General features: G+C 43.7%; 1 protein-coding gene across 2 annotated transcripts in view; it reads right to left on the bottom strand.

The window, feature by feature from the left end:
- Positions 1 to 19053, bottom strand: part of atad2b (ATPase family AAA domain containing 2B) — a 162825-nt gene that overhangs the window by 64739 nt on the left and 79033 nt on the right. For both annotated transcript variants that reach the window (XM_068023129.1, XM_068023118.1), the window contains exons 14-15: positions 6495 to 6654; positions 3942 to 4032 (exon numbers count right to left, since the gene is read on the bottom strand). In XM_068023129.1, coding sequence (XP_067879230.1) covers positions 3942 to 4032; positions 6495 to 6654 — 251 coding nt within the window. The remainder of the gene's footprint in view (positions 1 to 3941; positions 4033 to 6494; positions 6655 to 19053) is intronic.

The raw sequence follows: 19053 nt of genomic DNA, 5'->3' as shown, positions 1-19053 counted from the left end.
AAAGGAGGACCAAAAAAACAGATAAAGGGAAAAGAGATTATGAATGCAAGCTAGCTAGAAACATAAAGGCAGACTGTAAAAGCTTCTTTAGGTATGTAAAAAGGAAAACATGAGCAAGGATGAATGTGGGTCCATTGCAGGCGCAGGCAGGAGAGTTTGTGGTGGAGAATGAGGAAATGGCGGAGAGACTAAACAATTACTTTGTGTCTGTCTTCATGGAGGAAGACACAGAAAATCTCCCAGAAATACTAGGGGACAAGGGACTTGTAAAAATGAGGAACTGAAAGAAAATCGTATCAATAAAGAGGTAGTACTCGAAAAACTGGATTAAAAGTTGATAAATCCCTTGGATCAGATGAGCGACAACCCAGAGTATTGATAGAGGTGGCTACAGAGATGGTGGATGCATTGGTGGTTCTATAGATTCTGGAAGGGTTCCTGTGGACTGGAAAGTAGCAAATGTAAGCCCACTATTTAACAAGGTAGTGAGAGAGAAAACAGAGAACTACAGACCTGTTAGCCTGGCATCAGTAGTAGGGAAAATGTTAGAATCTATTATAAAGGATGAGATAACTGGACACTTGGAAAACAACAATATGATTGGGCAGAGTTGACATGGATTTATGACAGGGAAATCATGTTTGACAGATCTGTTGGGAGTTTTTTGAGGATGTTACTTGTAGCCTAGATAAAGGAGAACCAGTGGATGTGGTGTATTTGGATTTTCAGAAGGCTTTTGATAAGGTCCCACACAGGAGGTTAGTAATAGTAAAATTAGAGCATGTGGGATTGGGGGTAATATACTGCAATGGATTGAGAATTGGTTAACAGACAGAAAGCAGAGAGTAGGAATAAATGGGTCATTCTCAAGATGGCAGGCTGTTACCAATGGGATACTGCAAGGATTAGTGCTTGGGCCACAGCTGTTCACAATCTATATCAATGATTTGGATCTGGGGACCAAATGCAATATTTCCAAATTTGCTGATGACGCAATCTGGGTGGGAATGTAAGTTGTGAGGAGGATGCAACAAGGCTTCAAGGGGATTTGGACAGGCTAAGTAAATGGGCAAGGACATAGCAGATGGAATATAATGTGAATAAGTGTGAAGTGATCCGCTTTGGTAAAAAAAAAGGCAGAATATTTCTTAAATGGTGAGAGCTTGGGAAGTGTTGATGTCTAAAGGGACCTGGGTGTCCTTGTTCATGAGTCACTAAAAGCTAGTATGCAGGTGCAGCATGCAATTAAGGCGGCAAATGGTATGTTGGCCTTCATTGCAAGGGGATTTGAGTACAGGAGTTAGGATGTCTTGCTGCAATTGTATAAAGCTTTGGTGAGATCACACCTGGAGTACTGTATCTAGTTTTGGTCTCCTTACTTGTCACCGAGGGAGTGCAACAGAGGTTCACCTGACTAATCCCTGGGATGGCAGAATTGTCTTACGAGGACAGATTGCAGAAACGGGGCCTGTATTCTCTAGTGTTTCGAAGAATGAGAGGTGATCGCACTGAAACTTACAAAATTCTTACAGGGCATGACAGGGTAGATATGGATCAGATGTATCCTCTGACTGGTGAGTCTGTAGCCACGGGACACAGTTTCAGAATAAGGGGCAGGCCATTTAAGACTGAAATGAGGAGGAATTTCTTTACTCAGAGGGTGGTGAATCTGTGGAATTCTGTAATACGCCAGAGGGCTGTGGAAGCTCAATCATTGAGCATGTTCAAGACAGAAATCGATAGATACCTGGATACTAATGACATCAAGAGATTTGGGGAAAAACGGCGCAGGGGTAGATGATCAGCCAGGATCTATTCGAATGGCAGAGCAGGCTCAAAAGGACTAAATGGCCAACTCCTGCTCCTATTTCCTATGACCTTATGACTTCCTCTTTATTACTGAGAGTCATGTTTATAAATATTTTGCAGTATGCACCTAGTGCAGCCTTTTAACAAAAATATTTTTGACTTTAAGACAAATTAAATCGGTGGTTAAAAAAAAAACACATCGAGGGCTTCAGGTCAACTTCAGAATTTCAAAAAGAACTTCTGGTCTCACCACCACATTTCTTTTACGTAGCTCTCAACAGCTAATTCAAAGACAACACTGGCAAAAACTTCAGGTACAGTCTTTGAGCAAAGAAACAGCATGCTATAGGGCAGGAAGAACTGCTTTGACCTTTTAGTAAAGAAGAAAAAAAAATGCCAATGCAGAAAATCTAATAAGAACACGAAATACACAGGTGGCCTGTTCACATCCAAAAAGAAAACCAATTAGTTAAATTTTACACATCGACTGATAATCTGGTTTTCAGTTCCGAAATATCGGCATCCAAATTACTAACTTAGCTGTACTCTATTCAGATGTTGGAGGTCTTGCTACGTATGTCCCACATTTTCTGTTTATGCCTTATCTTGCAGTAAAGATCCTTTAATTAATCTAAGATTTTGAAAGGATTGTTGAGTGGTCGACATGATGATTAAACAGCAGCTTTTCAAAACGTTTTCTAGTTTACAATCCAAAATACATAGAACTGCACAATGCAGAATCAATGACCAAGGCTACATTATCTACTCTCGCAAAACCATTTATCAACATGCCTTACTATTTAAAAAGAATGCGAAGGAACTCTCTAGTATTTGTCTCAAGATTAATCACTCCTGAATGGCAGCAACTGGCTGCTAAAACTTAAATAATGTATACTTATGTCATCAACTACAAAAGAAAGCTGTACTCCTATTGCCCATTTTTGAATTCGGACAGGTTGCATAGTTAAGCGTACTCAGCAACACCACATACATATAAAGGGATTTAGCTGCAACACTAAATGCAATTGACCAGGACTGCATTGGGGTTTGAAGGATTTGTTAACCTATGAATGAAATGAATCTGTGGCCATACCAAAATGACAATTATGTAATAGCCACTCGTTTGTAATACTTCCATTGTGCGGTTCTCCATACACAGCTGCTTTAATATTGATCTTCGGCTGCTGGCTCCCATAGCCTGAGTCTCCTCCAGCCAGCCAGATTGTGTGAGGCCAATGGCCATAAAGTCTTGTTTTTCCACTGGATCTTAGCACCTGCCACAAGTCTAACTCTGGTCATCAAAGACGCTCTTTTAGCAGCTGCACGAAAATTGACAAAGCCTGCTGTTGACGTCATCATATTACAGCATGACATTATTGACAGGATCATGACAATTCTTTATTGAGTCAGACATCTGGCGTGTTGTGATATCAAACAATGCCCTTATGCTATACGTACACAATAACTAATTTGTCATAACCATTGTCCATGTGCAATTCACAGCAGCAGGATGAGTGGGAGACTTGCAAAGCAAGTGCAGTGTAAGTACAGGAAAGTAGTGTTCTAGGTTATCCCAAGACCGATCTGGCAGTATAAATGGGCCTTTGGTGTCAGGAAATTGCCATTCCTTCAGCATTGCTGGGTCAACATCCTGAAACATCCTGTGCTAGCACCATCACACACACTACAGCAGTTCAAGAAGGGAGTTGCCACCACACTACCTCAAGTCAACTAGGGATGGACAATAAATGCCAATCTTGCCAGCGACACTCAGAGAAAGAACTTTTTAAAAACTGAATTTCATTAATACTGAGAAAACAAGAAGCTCATCCCCACAAAATTAAAAAAGGAATAATGAACAAAATAACAAATAAAGGTTAAGACGCTTGCTGAAATGTAAAAGAACTCCAAATTTGGTTGGAGCTAATCTAGTTGAAGTGCAGATACTTGCATGTTCAGGATATGCTAAACACCCACCCATTGAACTAGACTCAACCCTACTTTTATTCATCCACCTTCAGTACATGTAATACAGCAATGCAGTTGCTCAAGCAAATATTATCTAATGTAATCATAAACTGCAATATACAATAATAATGTAAATATATTTTAAAGGATTTTAAGTTACTCACCTACACATTTTTCAGCTAATTCGTCAAGGAAACCCTGCAACAGTTTTGGATTCCAGTCTCTGGTATGTATTTGAAATATGTGCTTTCTTGCCTAAATGTTTAACAAAAACAACAAGATGTAACCTTAGATTTTGGCTCCCATAACACTGTAAAATGGAACAAATTTAGAATTGTACTATTTAAACTACTTATTTTTAAAAAATACAATGTTAAAAATGTTTTCAGCCATCATCTTGCTTTTTCAGTAACAGGATGGTACAGTATTAAAACAAAGTTTCTAACAAAAGCATATCTTCAATAATTTAGAATTTATACATACAAATTAATCATTTAGTATTAGAAATTCCTGCAAGGAGATCCTCCTAGAGAACTGCCTTAGTCCTAGTGTCAGCAATTTTACCTGAACCTTAGTTTCTGAGAGATACAACATGGGAGCTACAATGTTCACACCTCCACTGTGAAACGACCAAGGGTGCACCATTATAAAGTGACTCACACGACAACCAGACAAAATGTAGGAACAGCAATAATGAAGCAGACACAGGAGGAATGAAATAAAATATTTGTATTCCACCCCTTCCCTCACATCATGTTATATAATATAAGCAGTAAAATGTAGGAAGTCAGAACCAAATAGTGGTTTGGGGCTTTCCTTTTAAAAGGAAAAAGGGAAAGAGGAGAAATTTGCACTGAGACAGAATAGGATGCTTATGAGACACTTTAGATACTGAGCTCAGATACTGTTGCTGTCCTGTTAAGTCTGGACCAAGGTGGATGACCACCTATTGAAGTTCCTATCATTAGAAACCAGAGTGTAGGCTGCATTTGAAATAGCATCAATAAAAACTTCCAATCCAGTTGAGGAAAAAAATTGAATTAAAAAGTATGTTTTATAATTAGGTAATGTTTTTGTCAAGCGATAATGGAGCAACTCCACCTTAAGCAAGTAAGTTTACAGTAGTGCATTTTGGTAGGAGAAATAGGGAAGCCACATACGCTGGCCTGGATTAGATGAGCCAAATGGCCTCCTTCTGTGCCGTAATGACTCTATGACTCCTTGGAAAACAAGAGTCTGAATAGGGTAGCGGAGCAAAGGGATCTCGGGGTACAGATTTACAAATTAGAAGCAGCAGCAGAGGTTACAGAGGCTATAAAAATGCAACCAAAGCACTGGGGTTCATTTCTTGAATAGAATTGAAAAGCAAATAAGTTAAGTTAAACATGCACATAACATGGAGTACTATGCACAGTTCTGGTCTCCATATTACAAAAAGGATGTAGAGGTACTGGAAAAGGAGTAAAAAAGATTTACAAGGATGATACCAGAACTGAGTGGCTATAACTCTCAGGACAGATTGAACAGGCTGGGGCTCTTCTCTCTGGAAAAAAAAGCTTAGGAATGACCTGATAAAGGTCTTTAAAATTATGAAAGGATTTGATAGGAAAAACAGAGAGATGTTTTCACTCGTGGGCAGTTCAAGTCTGGGACTCAAATACAAAATATTCATTAATAAACCCAATGGGGAATTCAAGAAAAACCTCTTTATCCAGAAAGTGGTTAGATTGAGGAACTTGCTCTACCACATTGAGTAGTTGAAGTGAATACCATAGATGCACTTAAGCAAAAGCTAGATAGGCACATGAGGAAAGAAAGGAATAGGGGATATGTTGGCACGGTAAGATGAAGTCAAGAGCAAGGAGGTTCAAGCAGGGCATAAACACAGGCATAGACCTTTGGGCCAAATGGCCAGTTTCTGTGCTGTACATTCTCGTAAAAATACTACAAATTGTGGCAGTAGGGTTAAAAAAAAATACTAAATTTACTTAAAGAGGGGTTTGGAGAGGGAAAAACAAAGTTACGGCACAGTGGCGCAGTGGTTAGCACCGCAGCCTCACAGCTCCAGCGACCCGGGTTCAATTATAGGCACTGCCTGTGTGGAGTTTGCAAACTCTCCCTGTGTCTGCGTGGGTTTCCTCCGGGTGCTCTGGTTTCCTCCCGCATGCCAAAAGACTTGCAGGTTGGTAGGATAATTGGCCATTAGCAAGTGCCCCTAGTATAGGTAGGTGGTAGGGAAATATAGGGACAGGTGTGGTGGGAATATGGGATTAGTGTAGGATTAGTATAAATGGGTGGTTGATGGTCGGCACAGACTCGGTGGGCCGAAGGGCCTGTTTCAGTGCTGTATCTCTAAACTAAACTTTGCTTCTATTACTCTTGCATCCGTATGCACCTCCTGCCAACATTTACCATTATAAATTCCTGTGGAGATGCTGGACCAACACAGAAAATCAAGGAGTATTAAAAATGAGAAATCCATATTTCAGTACCAGTAACGTCCATTAACATTTTTACCTTACACCACTCATGTAATATTGCTTCAGTAAACTTGCTGTATTACAGCAAAAACTGAGTCACTGCTATTATGAAACAGCTAAGAGACCACAGGAAGCATCATAAATTTCAACCCAGCTCAGACATTATCCATGAACCACAGGAAAGCTGCAATATAAAGCTTCAGGAAAGAAACAGGATGCCGAGACCTTCCAAAGTACCTTTTTATCAGGCAGGTTAAAAAGGAATTCCCTGTCAAAACGACCAGGTCTCCTGAGCGCAGGGTCAATGGAATCAAGTCTATTTGTAGCACCAATTATAACTACTTCCCCTCTATTGTCCAGTCCATCCATCAGTGCCAGCAACGTAGACACTATAGAGCTGATAAAGAAATATAGGTAAACATTTTTTCCACAGTAATTATAAATAACCAGAACACATTATGATTAACTCGAATATCAAATATATGTACAATGTTAGGAGAAAAAAAGTTAGATGTGAATCTGCAACTTTTTAACCATTTTGTTCACCACAACCACAAATATTTAAAAAAAATTATGGGCTGAATTTTTGGATCCCACCGGGGGTAGGAACGAAGTTGGATGGGGCCTGAAACTCCCCAATTAAGGTAAATTAACGTGATTGACGGGCTCATTAAGAGCTCGTTAATGGGACGGGTGCTGAGATTTTCAAGGGGGTGCACGGGTTGCACACTGTCTGGGGCAGACCAGATGAAGGGAGGGGAGTGGTGAATGGCGCGAGGGGTCTCAGCCATTGACAAAAAGGTGCCCTTGGCGCAGGTGACGAGGCTGGGTAGTCACCCTCCTGGCATCACAGGGCACAAGACTGGGGTATGGCTGCAAGAGCAATTGGCAGCCAGCTGACCACAAGGAAGGCAGCAGCTGGCAATGGTGGGCATGACACAGATTTTCAGCCCAGTGGCAATAAGCAGCAACACCCTCAGCGGGAAGGGCAGAGGCCCAGGCATCGGCGGGGGGGTGTGGGGGGTGCGGAGGCAGGAGCGACATGGAGGCTATACCCTCAGCATAGGATCTACCGACAAAGAAAGAACTACCTGGAGAAGACGGAGAACCAATGCCGCAGGATACGGAGACTCTCCAGCCAGACAGTCAGAGACATCTGTGCCCTCATCGCTGAAGACCTCATACCTTGCAACACTGCTTGCCATGTCTACCAGTGGCCATCAAAATCACGGTGCTCTTGTACTTCTTCGCTTCTGGCTTCTTCCAAGGATCAGCTGCGGACGTTGGTGACCATGGCTGCACATCACTGCATCTCAGGTCACTGGTGCCCTAGTTGCTGGGCAGTACATTCAGTTCACAACAGATGAGCCCTTTCGCCTCCATCGCTGGATTCCCCAGGTGCAGGGTATCATCGATTACACCATTGTGGCCACCAACGTACTAAGTGACTGCCCAGTAAGATTCATCAACAGGAAGGGCTTCCACTCTTCAACATTCTGCGACCGTAAGAGCTTCCTCCATATGTTCACTTGCTTTCCTGGCAGCTGCCATGATTCCTTCATCCTCCACCAGTCCAGGCTGTCACAGCTCTTCATTCCACCGCCACCACCCCCACATGCCTGTGGGTGGATCCTCGAGGACAAAGGATATCCCTTGAAGAGACGGCTACTCACACCTCTACGAGGCGCCCAGATGGAGGCACAGAGGCGTTACAACCAATGCCAGCACCTTTTAAAAAAAATTCTTTCATGGGATATGAACGTCGCTGGCAAGGCCAGTATTTGTTGCCCATCCCGAAGTGCCCTTGAGAAGGTGGTAGTGAGCCACCTTCTTGAACCATTGCAGTCCATCTGGTGTAGGTGATGTTAGAAAGGGAGGTTCCGATTTTTGACCCAGCGACAGTGAAGGAACGGTGATATTGTCCCAAGTTAGGATGGTGTGCGACTTGGAGGGGAACTTGCAGGTGGTGGTATTCACATGCATCTGCGGCCCTTGTCCTTCTAGGTGGTAGAGGTCACGGGTCAGGAAGATGCTGTCCAAGGAGGCTTGGCAACTTTCTGCAGTGCATCGTGTATATGGTACACACTGCTGCCAGAGTGCCGGTGGTGGAGGAGGGAGTGAATGGTGAAGGTGGTGAATAAAGTGCCGATCAAATGGGCCGCTTTGTTGGATGGTGTCGAACTTCTTGAATGTGGTCGGAGCGGCAATGATCCAGGTAAGTGGGGAATATCCAATATACTCCTTGCTTGTGCTTTCTAGATGGCGGACAGGCTTTGGGAAGTCAGGTGGTGAGTTACCTGCTGCAGAATTCCCAGCCTCTGACCTGTTCTTGTAGTCACAGTATTTACATGGCTGGTCCAGTTCAGTTTCTGGTCAATGGTAACCCCCAGGATTTTGATGGTGGATGATTCAGCAATGGCAATGCCATTGAACATCAAAGGGGAGATGGTTACAGGGACACAAGAAATAGGAGCAGGAGTAGGCCATTCAGCCTTCAAGCCTCCTCTGCCATTCAATAGATCATGGCTGATCTTCTACTTCAACACCATTTTCCTGCACTGTCCCCATCTATCAATCTCAGTCTTAAACATACTCAATGACTGAGCCTCCACAGCCCTCTGGAGCAGAGTTCCAAAGATTCACCACCCTCAGTGAAAACATTCCTCCTCATCTCAGTCCTAAATCGCTTGCCCCTTATTCTTAGACAGTGTCCCCTGGTTCTAGACTCCCCAGCCAGGGAAAACATCCTTCCTGCACCAACCCTGTGGAGCCCTGTAAGAATTTTGTATATTGGAATGCGATCACCTCATTCTTCTAAACTTCAGAGAATAAGTCCCAGTCTATTTAATAGGACAATCCCTTCATCCCAGGAATTAGTGTGGTGAATCTTTCTTGCACTCCCTCTATGGCAAGTATATCTTTCCTTAGGTAAGGAGACCAAAACTGTACACAATACTCCAGGTGCAGTCTCACCAAAGCACTATGTAATTGCAGTAGAACATTTTTACTCTTATACTCAAATCCTCTTGAAATGAAGGCCAAAATACCAACTGCCTTAATTGCTTACTGCATGTGCATGTTAGCTTTCAGTAACGCATGAACGACGATACCCAAGTCCCTTTGAAATTCAACATTTCCCAGCCTCTTATCATTTAAGAAATACTCCGTATTTCTGTTTTTCCTACCAAAGTGGATAACCTCACATTTCTCCACATTGTTTCCATCTGCCAAATTTTTGCCCACTTGCTTAACCTCTCCAAATCCCTTTGAAGCATCTTTGCATCCTCCTCACAACTCACACTTACATCTAACTTTGTGTCATTTGCAAACTTGGAAATATTACATTTAATCCCAGCATTCAAATCATTGATATAAATTGTGAATAGCTGAGGCCCAAGCACTGACCCTTGTGGTACCCACAAGTCACAGCCCGCCAATCCAAAAATGACCCATTTATTCCTACTCGGTTTTCTTACGTTAACCAGTTCTCAATCCATGCCAGTATATTCCTCCCAATCCCATGCTCTAATTTTGTTTACTAACCTCTTGTGTGAGATCTTATCAAAAGCTTTCTGAAAATCTAAAGATACCATATCCACCAGTTCCCCCTTATCTATCCTGCTAGTTGCAACCTCAACAAACTCCATTAGGTTTGTTAAACATGATTTCCCTTTTATAAATCCATGTTGACTGTCCAATCATGTTCTAAATGTCCTGTCATCACATCCTTTATTATATATTGCAGCATTTTTCCTCCGGCTGATGTTAGGCTAAAAGGTCTGTAGTTCCCCATTTTCTCTCTCTCTCCTTTCTTAAATAGTGGGGTTACATTTGCCACCTTCCAATCTGCAGAGTCAATAGAATTTTGAAAGATGACCACCAATACATCTACTATCTCTACAGCCACCTCTTTCAACACTCTGGGATGTAGACCATCACGTCCAGGAGATTTATCTACCTTAAGTCCCATTAATTTCTCTAGTACTATTTTTCTACTAATATTAACATCTTGCAGTACCTCGTTTACTCTACTCCTGTGACTCGCCATTATTTCGGAGAGGTTTTTAGTATTTTCCTCCGTGAAGACAGACACTAAGTATTTGTTTAGTTTCTCTGTCATTTCCCTATTTCCCAATATAAATTCCTCTGACTCCGCTTGTAATGTACCCATATTTGTCTTTGCATACCTTTTGAAGCTTTGACAATCCATTTTTATGTTTCTCCTTAATTTACTCAAATTCTATTTTCCTATTCTTAACTACTCTAGAAAGCCATCTAGAATACATTCCTAGAATTTCTCCTCCACAACATTAGTACTAAAAGTACACCCAGTCTATATGTAGACTGAAATTCCCCATGATTGCTGTACTACCCTTGTTACATGCACCTCTAATTTCCTGATTTATACAGTGATTTACATTACCGCTGCTGTTTGGTAGCCTATAAACAACTCTGACCAATGTTTTCTGCCCATTGCTGTTTCTTATTTCCATCCAAACTGATTCTACATCTTAATCTTTAGAACGAAGGTCATCTGGACACGGAACAAATCAGATTAGCAGAGGTAACATGGAAGACGAATTTGTAGAGTGCATCAGGGATTGTTAGAGCAATATGTTGCAGAACCTACCAGGGAACAGAATATTTTAGATCCAGTAACGTGCAATGAGGTAGGATTAATAAGAGATATCGTAGTTAAGGATCCTCTAGTGAGTAGCGATCACAACATGGTCGAATTTCAAATTCAGTTTGAGGGGGAGCAACTCCGGTCTCAAACCAGTGTCCTCAACTTAAACAAGGGCAATTACGAAGGGATGAAGAAAGAGTTGTCTAAAGCGGGCTGGGAAAATAAACTAAGGGGAAGGTCAGTGGATGAGCAGTGGCAGACATTTAAGCAGATATTTCATAACACTCTGCAAAAATTTATCTCGGTTAAAAAGGACTCGATGAGAAGGATTAACCACCCGTGGTTTACAAAGGCGGTCAAGGAGAGTATCCAATCAAAAACTAAGGCATACAAAGCGGCGAAAACAAGTGGGAGGCCAGAAGATTGGGAATTATTTTTAGGAACCAGTAGCGGATGACTAAAAAGCTAATAAAGAGGGAGAAAATTGATTAAGCAAATTGGCAAGAAATATAAAAACAAACAGCAAGAGCTTCTACGGGTATATAAGAGAGTAGCTAAAGTGAGCGCGGGACCCTTGAAGGATGCGATTGGAGAATTGATAATGGGGAACAGGGAAGCGGCAGATAATTTAAACCAATATTTTGCATCGTTCTTCATGGTGGAGGACACTATAAACATCCCACAGATATCAGATAAGCAAGGAGCTAATGGGAGGAAAGATCTTGTAACAGTCTCTATCACGAGGGATAGGCCATTCAGCCCCTCGAGCCTGTAAAGGAAGAGACAGTGGAGGCACTGGTCGAAATATTCCAGAACTCACTGGATTCCAGGAGGGTCCCAGCAGATTGGAAGACCGCTAACGTGACGCCCCTGTTCCAATAGGGAGGGAGACAAAAAGCAGGAAACTATAAGCCAGTCAGCCTAACACTGGTCATTGGGAAAATGCGAGAGTCCATTATTAAGAAACAGCAGGACATTTAGAAAAGCTTAATGCAATTAAACAGAGTCAACATGGTTTTGTGAAAGGGAAATCATGTTTGACAAATTTGCTAGAGTTCTTTGAGGATATAACAAGCAGAGTTGATATAGGGGAACGGGTAGATGTAGTGTATTTGGATTTCCAGAAGGCATTCGATAAGGTGCCACATAAAAGATTATTGCACAAGATAGGAACTCACGGTATTGGGGGTAACGTATTAGCATGGATTGAGGATTGGTTAACTCGCAGAAGACAAAGAGTTGGAATTAATGGGTCTTTTTCAGGTTGGAAAGACATAATTAGTGAAGTGCCACAAGGTTCAGTCCTAGGGCCTCAATTATTTACTATCTATATTAATGACTTGGAGGAGGGGGGCAGAGTATAATATATCCAAATTTGCTGACGATACAAAAATAGGTGGGAGGGCACGTTGTGATGAGGACATAAGGAATCTGCAAGGGGATATAGATAGGTTGAGTGAGTGGGCAAAAACTTGGCAGATGGAGTTTTATGTAGGAAAGTGTGAGGTCACGCACTTTGGTAGGAAGAATCAAAAGGCAGACTATTATTTAATGAAGAGAGACTACAAAAAAGTGCAGCACAGAGGGCTCTGGGTGTTCTTGCGCATAAAACACAAAAGGTTAGCATGCAGGTGCAGCAAGTATTTAAGGCGGCAAATGGAGTTTTGGCCTTTATTGCTCGGGGGTTGGAGTTTAAGAATAGGGAAGTTCTGTTACAATTGTACAGGGTGTTGGTGAGGCAGCACCTGGAGTACTGTGTACGGTTTTTGTTCCCGTATTTAAGAAAGGATATACTGGCATTGGAGGCAGTTGAAAAGAGATTCACTCGGCTGATTTCTGGGATGAAGGGGTTGACTTATCAAGAACGGCTAAACAGGTTAGGCCTTTATTCATTAGAGTTTAGAAGAATGAAGGGTGATCTTATTGAAACGTACAAGATTCTGAGGGGGCATGACAGGGTAGATGTTGAGAAGATATTTCCACTAGTGAGGGAGTCTCAAACTACGGGACATAGTTACAGAATAAGGGGACACTCATTTAAAACTGAGATGCAAAGGAATTTCTTCTCTCAGAGGGTAGTGAATGTCTGGAATTTCCTACCCCAGAGAGTTGTGGAGGCTAGATCACAGAGGAGGTAGATAGATTTTTGAAATATCGGGGAGTTGAGGGTTATGAGGAGCTGGCACAAAAGAGGAGTTGAGGTCTGGGGCAGATCAGCCATGATCTTATTGAATGGCGGGGCAGGCTTGAGGGGCCGAATGGCCTACTCCTGCTCCTATTTCTTACGTTATGTTCTCTCACTACAGCCCTCTTAAATTAGCAGCACCTTTTCCAAGCTTCCTGCCCTTCCTGAATGTCACGTACCCTTGGATATTCAGGTCCCAGCTTTGGTCTCCTTATAGCCACGTCTCTGTAATGTCAACAGGTCATACATATGAATTTCTATTTGAGCTGACAATTCATCAGTTTTATTGCGAATGCTGTGGGCATTCAGATACACAGCCCTTAATTCAGGTTTTTTTTTTTTTTTTTTTTTTTTACTGTTTTTGTAAATTCTGGCCCTATCTGCTGGCACACTCTTAAGTTTGCAATCACTGTCCCTTCCTGCCATACTCTGATCATCATTACCTTTATTGCTACCTTGATCTATTGTCTTGCCATTTCCCTTTAATTTACTCAATCCTCCCCTACATGATCCCTTCCTCCTCCTATTTAGTGTAAAGCATCTCTACTTCCCTCATTCTACGAATCGCTAGAACACTGGTCCCAGCACAGTTCAGGTGAAGTCTGCCCCAACATTACAGGCCCAACTTTCTCCAGTACTGGTGCCAGTGCCCCACGAACCGGAACCCACTTCTCCCACACCAGTCTTGGAGCCACGCATTCATCTCTCTAATCTTATTTACCCTATGCCAATTTGCACATGGCTCCAGAGATTAACCCAGAGATTACCACCTTTGAGGTTCTGCTTCTTAATTTAGTGCCTAGCTCTTCATACTCCCTATGCAGAATCTCTTTCCTAGTCCTATCTATGTCATTGATTCCTACGTGGACCACAATCACTAGATCCTCTCCCTCCCACTGCAAGTTCCTCTCAAGCCCTGAGCAGATGTCCCGAGTCCTGACACCGGGCATGCAACACAGCCTTCTGGACTCTCACTCTCGGCTGCAGAGAAGAGTGTCTATCCCCCTGACTATAATGTCCCCTACTACCACTACATTCCTTTTAACATCCCCACTTGAACAGCTTCCTCTACCATGGAGCAATGGTCAGTCTGCTCAGCCACACTACAGCCCTTGCTCTTGTCCATACTAGCTGCAAGAACCTCGAACGTTGCTCAGTTGCAAGGGCCGAGGCTGCTCCACTCCCACATTCGTGATCCCCTTACCTGCCTGACTCGCAGTCACACCCCCCTGTCCCTGACCACTTACCAAATCAGACGGCCCTATCCTAAGGGATGTGAACAAAGTATCCAGGTACATTTTCCTTTCCCTGATGCATCACAACATCTGCAGCTCAGTCTCCACCTCATCTACTCTGAGCCGAAGCTCCTCAAGCCACAGACACTACAGGCGTGGTTGCCATGGATTGCCGTGGAATCCAGAACTTCCACATTCTGCAGCTGCAACACATCACCTGTCCTGCCATTATTGGTGTGTTAGAATCATAAAACGTTTACAGCACAGAAAGAGGCCATTTGAATCATCGTGTCTGCGCCAGCCAAAAAACAGTCTAATTCCACCTTCCAGCATTTGGTCCCTAGCCCTGCAAGTTATGGCACTTCAGGTGTATATCCAGACTCCTTTTGAATGAGTTGAGGGTATCTGCCTCTACTACTCTTTCAGGTAGTGAGTTCCAGACCCCCACCACCCTCTGGTTAAAAAAATATTTCCTCATCGCCCCTCTAACCTTTCTACCAATCACTTTAAATCTATGCCCCCGAGTCAGACCTCTCTGCGAAGATAAATAGGCCCTTTTCATCCACTCTATCCAGGCCCCTCACAATTTTGTACATTTCAATCAGATCTTCCCTCAGACTTCTCTGTTCCAAGGAGAACAACCCCAGTCTATCCAATCATTCCTCATAGCTGCATTTTTCTAGTCCCAGTAACATTCTCGTAAATCTCCTCTGTACCGTCTCTAGTACAATTACATCCTTTCTGTAATGAGGTGACCAGAACTGCACACAGTAACCAATGATTTATACAGTTCCAGCATAGCTTCCCTGCTCTTATACTCTATACCTCAACTAATAAAGGAAAATATCCCATATGCCTTCTTAACCACCTTATCGACCTGTCCCTGCTACCTTCAGGCATCTGTGGACATTCACCCCAAGGTCCCTCACTTCCTCTACACCTCTCAGTATCCTCCCATTAATCATGTATTCCTTTGCCTTGTCTGACCTCCCCAAATGCATCACCTCACACTTCTCCGGGTTGAATTAAATTTACAGTTCCCCTCTTCACAAAACTCCCTCACTCCACTCACTAAACTCGCTTCTTCACACTGTGCACTCAAGCAGCACTCGAGACCCCTGAATTTATGCTCTCTGAAAAACAGTGTCAGCTTTGCTAGAGCTCAGAAACCAGTATTAACTAGTTACAGCTACTCTAAGAAAGCATGTATATCCCTATTTAAAACTGAAGAAACAACTTGCCTCTTAATTTAAACCATAATTTTAGTTAATTGCTAAATGTAAACAAAAACTAGACTTGAGCTGGTCATTCCTGGCACTTATATGATACGAGTTTTACTTGCCGCTCATCAGCCCAAGCCTGAATGCTGTCCAAGTCTTCCTGCATATGGACATAGACTACTTTAGCATCTGAGTCGTCGCGAATTGTACTAAACACTGTGCAAACATCCGTACTTCTAACTATATGATGGAGGGAAGGTCACTGACAAAGCAGCTGAAGATGGTTGGGCCTGAGGAACCTTTGCAGCCATGTCCTGGACTGAGAGGATTGGCGTCCAACAACCACACCCATCTTGCTTTGTGCTAGGTATGACTCCAAACAATGGAGTGTTTTCCCCAATTCCCTTTGACTTCAATTTGGCTAGGGTTCCTTGATGCCACACTCAGTTAAATGCTGCCTTGATGTCAAGGGCAGTCACTCTCACCTCATCTCTGTAATTCAGCTTTTTTTTGACCATGCTTGGACCAAGGCTGTAATGAGGTCAGGAGTCGACTGGCTCTGGCAGAATCCAAACGGAGCATCGTTATTGCTGTGTAGTCCCGCCTGATAGCTCAGTTGATGACACCTTCCATCACTTTGCTGATGACTGAGAGTAGACTGATGGGGCGGTAATTGATCAAATTGGATTTGTTCCATTTTTTTTTTATGGACAGGACATACCAGGGCAATTTTCCACATTGGCAGATAGATGCCAGTGTTGTAGCAGTACTGGAACAGCTCGGCTAGGGGCGCAGCTAGTTCTAGAGCACAAATCTTCAGTATTACATTTGGGATATTTTCAGGGCCCATAGCCTTTGCTGTATCCAGAGTCTTCAGCCGTTTCTTGATATAATGTGGAATGAATTGAATTGGCTGAAAACTGGCATCTGTGATCCTGGGAACCTCAGTAGGAGGCTGAAAAGAATTATCATGTTGGCACTTCTGGCTGACAATTGTTGCAAATGCTTCAGCCTCGTCTTTCGCACTGACGTGCTGGGCGCCCCCTCATTGAGGATGGGGATGTTCATGAAGCCGCCTCCTCTGGTTAGTTGTTTAATCGTCTACCACTATTCACAACTGGATGTGGCAGAACTGATCTGATCTGTTGGTTGCGGGATCACTTAGCTCTGTCTACCACATGCTGCTTGCGTTGTTTAACATGCATGTAGTCCTGTGCTGTAGCTTCATCAGGTTGACACCTCATTTTCAGGTATGCCTGGTGCTGCTCCTGGAATGCTCTCCTGCACTCACTGAACCAGGGTTGATCCCCTGACTTGATGGTAATGGTAGAGTGAGGATTATGCCAGGCCCTGAGGTTACAGACTGTGGCCAAATACAATTCTGTTGATGAAGATGGCAATGATTGTCGTGCCACACAAGTGCCAAGCAATGACTCTCAAACAAGACAGAATCTAACCATCTCCCCTTGACATAAAATAGCATTATGATCGCTGAAGCCCCCAGTATCAACATCCTGGGAGTTACCATTGACGAGAAACTGAACTGGAGTAGCCATATAAATATCATGGCTACAAGAGCAGGTCAGAGGCTAGGAATCCTACAGCGAGTAACTCACCTCCTGACTCGCCAAAGCCTGTCCACCATCTACAAGGCACAAGTCAGGAGTGTGATGGAATACTCTCCACTTGCCTGGATGGGTGCAGCTCCAACAACACTCAAGAAGCTTGATACCATCCAGGACAAAGCAGCCCGCTTGAGCAGCACCGCATACACAAACATTCACTCCCTCCACCACTGACGCACAGTGGCAGCAGTATATACCATCTACAAGATGCACTGCAGCAATGTACCAAGGCTCCTTAGATAGCACCTTCCAAACCCACAACTTCTACCATCTAGAAGGGCAAGGGCAGCAAATGCATGGCAACACCACCACCTGCAAGCTCACCTCCAAGTCACACACCATCCTGAATTGGAACTATATTGCCGTTCTTTCATTGTCGCTGGGTCAAAATCCTGGAACTCCCTTCCCAACAGCACTGTGGGTATATGTACCCCACATGGACTGCAGCGGTTCAAGAAGGCAGCTCACCACCACCTTCTCAAGGGCAATTAGGGATGGGCAATAAATGCTGTCCTAGCCAGCGATGCCCACATCCCATGAATGAATTTTAAAAAAGCACTCCTAGATGCCCAGTTTTGAGCTGCCAGATCTGTTCTGAATCCACCCCACTTAGTATGATGGTTGATCCACACAACACGATGGATAGTATCCTCGGTGTGAAGACGGGCCTTCGCCTCCACAAGGATTGTGCGGTGGTCACTCCTACCAATACTGCCATGGACAGATGCATCTGCGACAGGTAGAATGGTGAGGATACGGTCAGGCAGGTTTTTCCCTCTTGTTGGTTCCGTCACGAACTGCCGCAGGCCCAGTCTGGCAGATATGCCCTTCACCACTCAGCCAGCTCTGTCAGTGGTGGTGCTGCCAAGCCATTCTTGGTGATGCACATTGACGTCCCCCACTCATTCTGTGCCCTTGATACCCTCAATGCTTCTTCCATGTAGTGTCCAACATTCATCAGCTGAGGGAGGGCGGTAGGTGGTAAATAGCAGTAAGTTTCCTTGCCCATGTTTGATCTGATGCCATGAGACTTCATGGAGTCCGGAGTCAATGTTGAGAACTCCCATGGCAACTCCGTCCTGACTGTGTACCACTGTTCTGCCACCTCTGGTGGGTCTCTCCTGTCGGTGGGACAGGACATATCCAGGAATGGTGCTGGAGGAGTCTGGGACATTGGCTACAAGTCATACTCACCAAATCATACCTTTGTCAGGCTGTTGCTTAACCAGCTGTGGGAAAGCTCTCCCAGCTTTGCTGGGTGGTCTGTCCAGTTTTATTCCTTTTCAATTTTTCTGTAGCAGTTTGGTACAAGCGAGGGGCTTGCAAAGCTATTTCAGAGGGCAGTGAAGAGTCACCCACAATCATGACAGTCTGGAGTCATATGTAGGCCAGACCAGGTAAGAACGGCAAATTTCCTTCCCTAAAGGACATTAGTGAACCAGATTTTTTTTTATAACCATCGATAGTTTCATGGTCACCATTACTAAGGCTAGCTTTTTATTCCAGATTTATTAATTAATTGAATTTGGTGGTGGTATTTGAACTCCTGTCCCCAGAGCCAGCCTGGGCCTCTGGATTACTAGTCCAATAACATTACCACACCACCACCGTTCCTGTAAGGGCAACCACTGAGCCCTGAAACCATGCTTCCAATGCCTGGACCATTCGGGTGGTGCCCTTCAATACATTCCTACAAGGATCTTGCTCATTGTGGTGGTCTGCTGGGCACTTCAAAATATGGACCTCCAGAGACGTGTGGACCTTGAGTATGCTGAGGCCCTGGAAGGAGACAGCTCATTGGAGGAAGAGCAGAAGGTGGGAGGAGGAGAAGGAGGAAGAGGAGATGGAGAACAAAGAGGTTCTCCGGCTGAACAGGGAGGTGGCCATGCACTGCGCGGGGCGCA

Source organism: Heterodontus francisci, chromosome 3 (assembly GCF_036365525.1).
Source record: "Heterodontus francisci isolate sHetFra1 chromosome 3, sHetFra1.hap1, whole genome shotgun sequence".
Lineage (NCBI taxonomy): Eukaryota > Metazoa > Chordata > Chondrichthyes > Heterodontiformes > Heterodontidae > Heterodontus > Heterodontus francisci.
The sequence above is the reverse complement of the archived record's forward strand: the minus strand, read 5'-3'. Positions and strand labels throughout refer to the sequence as shown.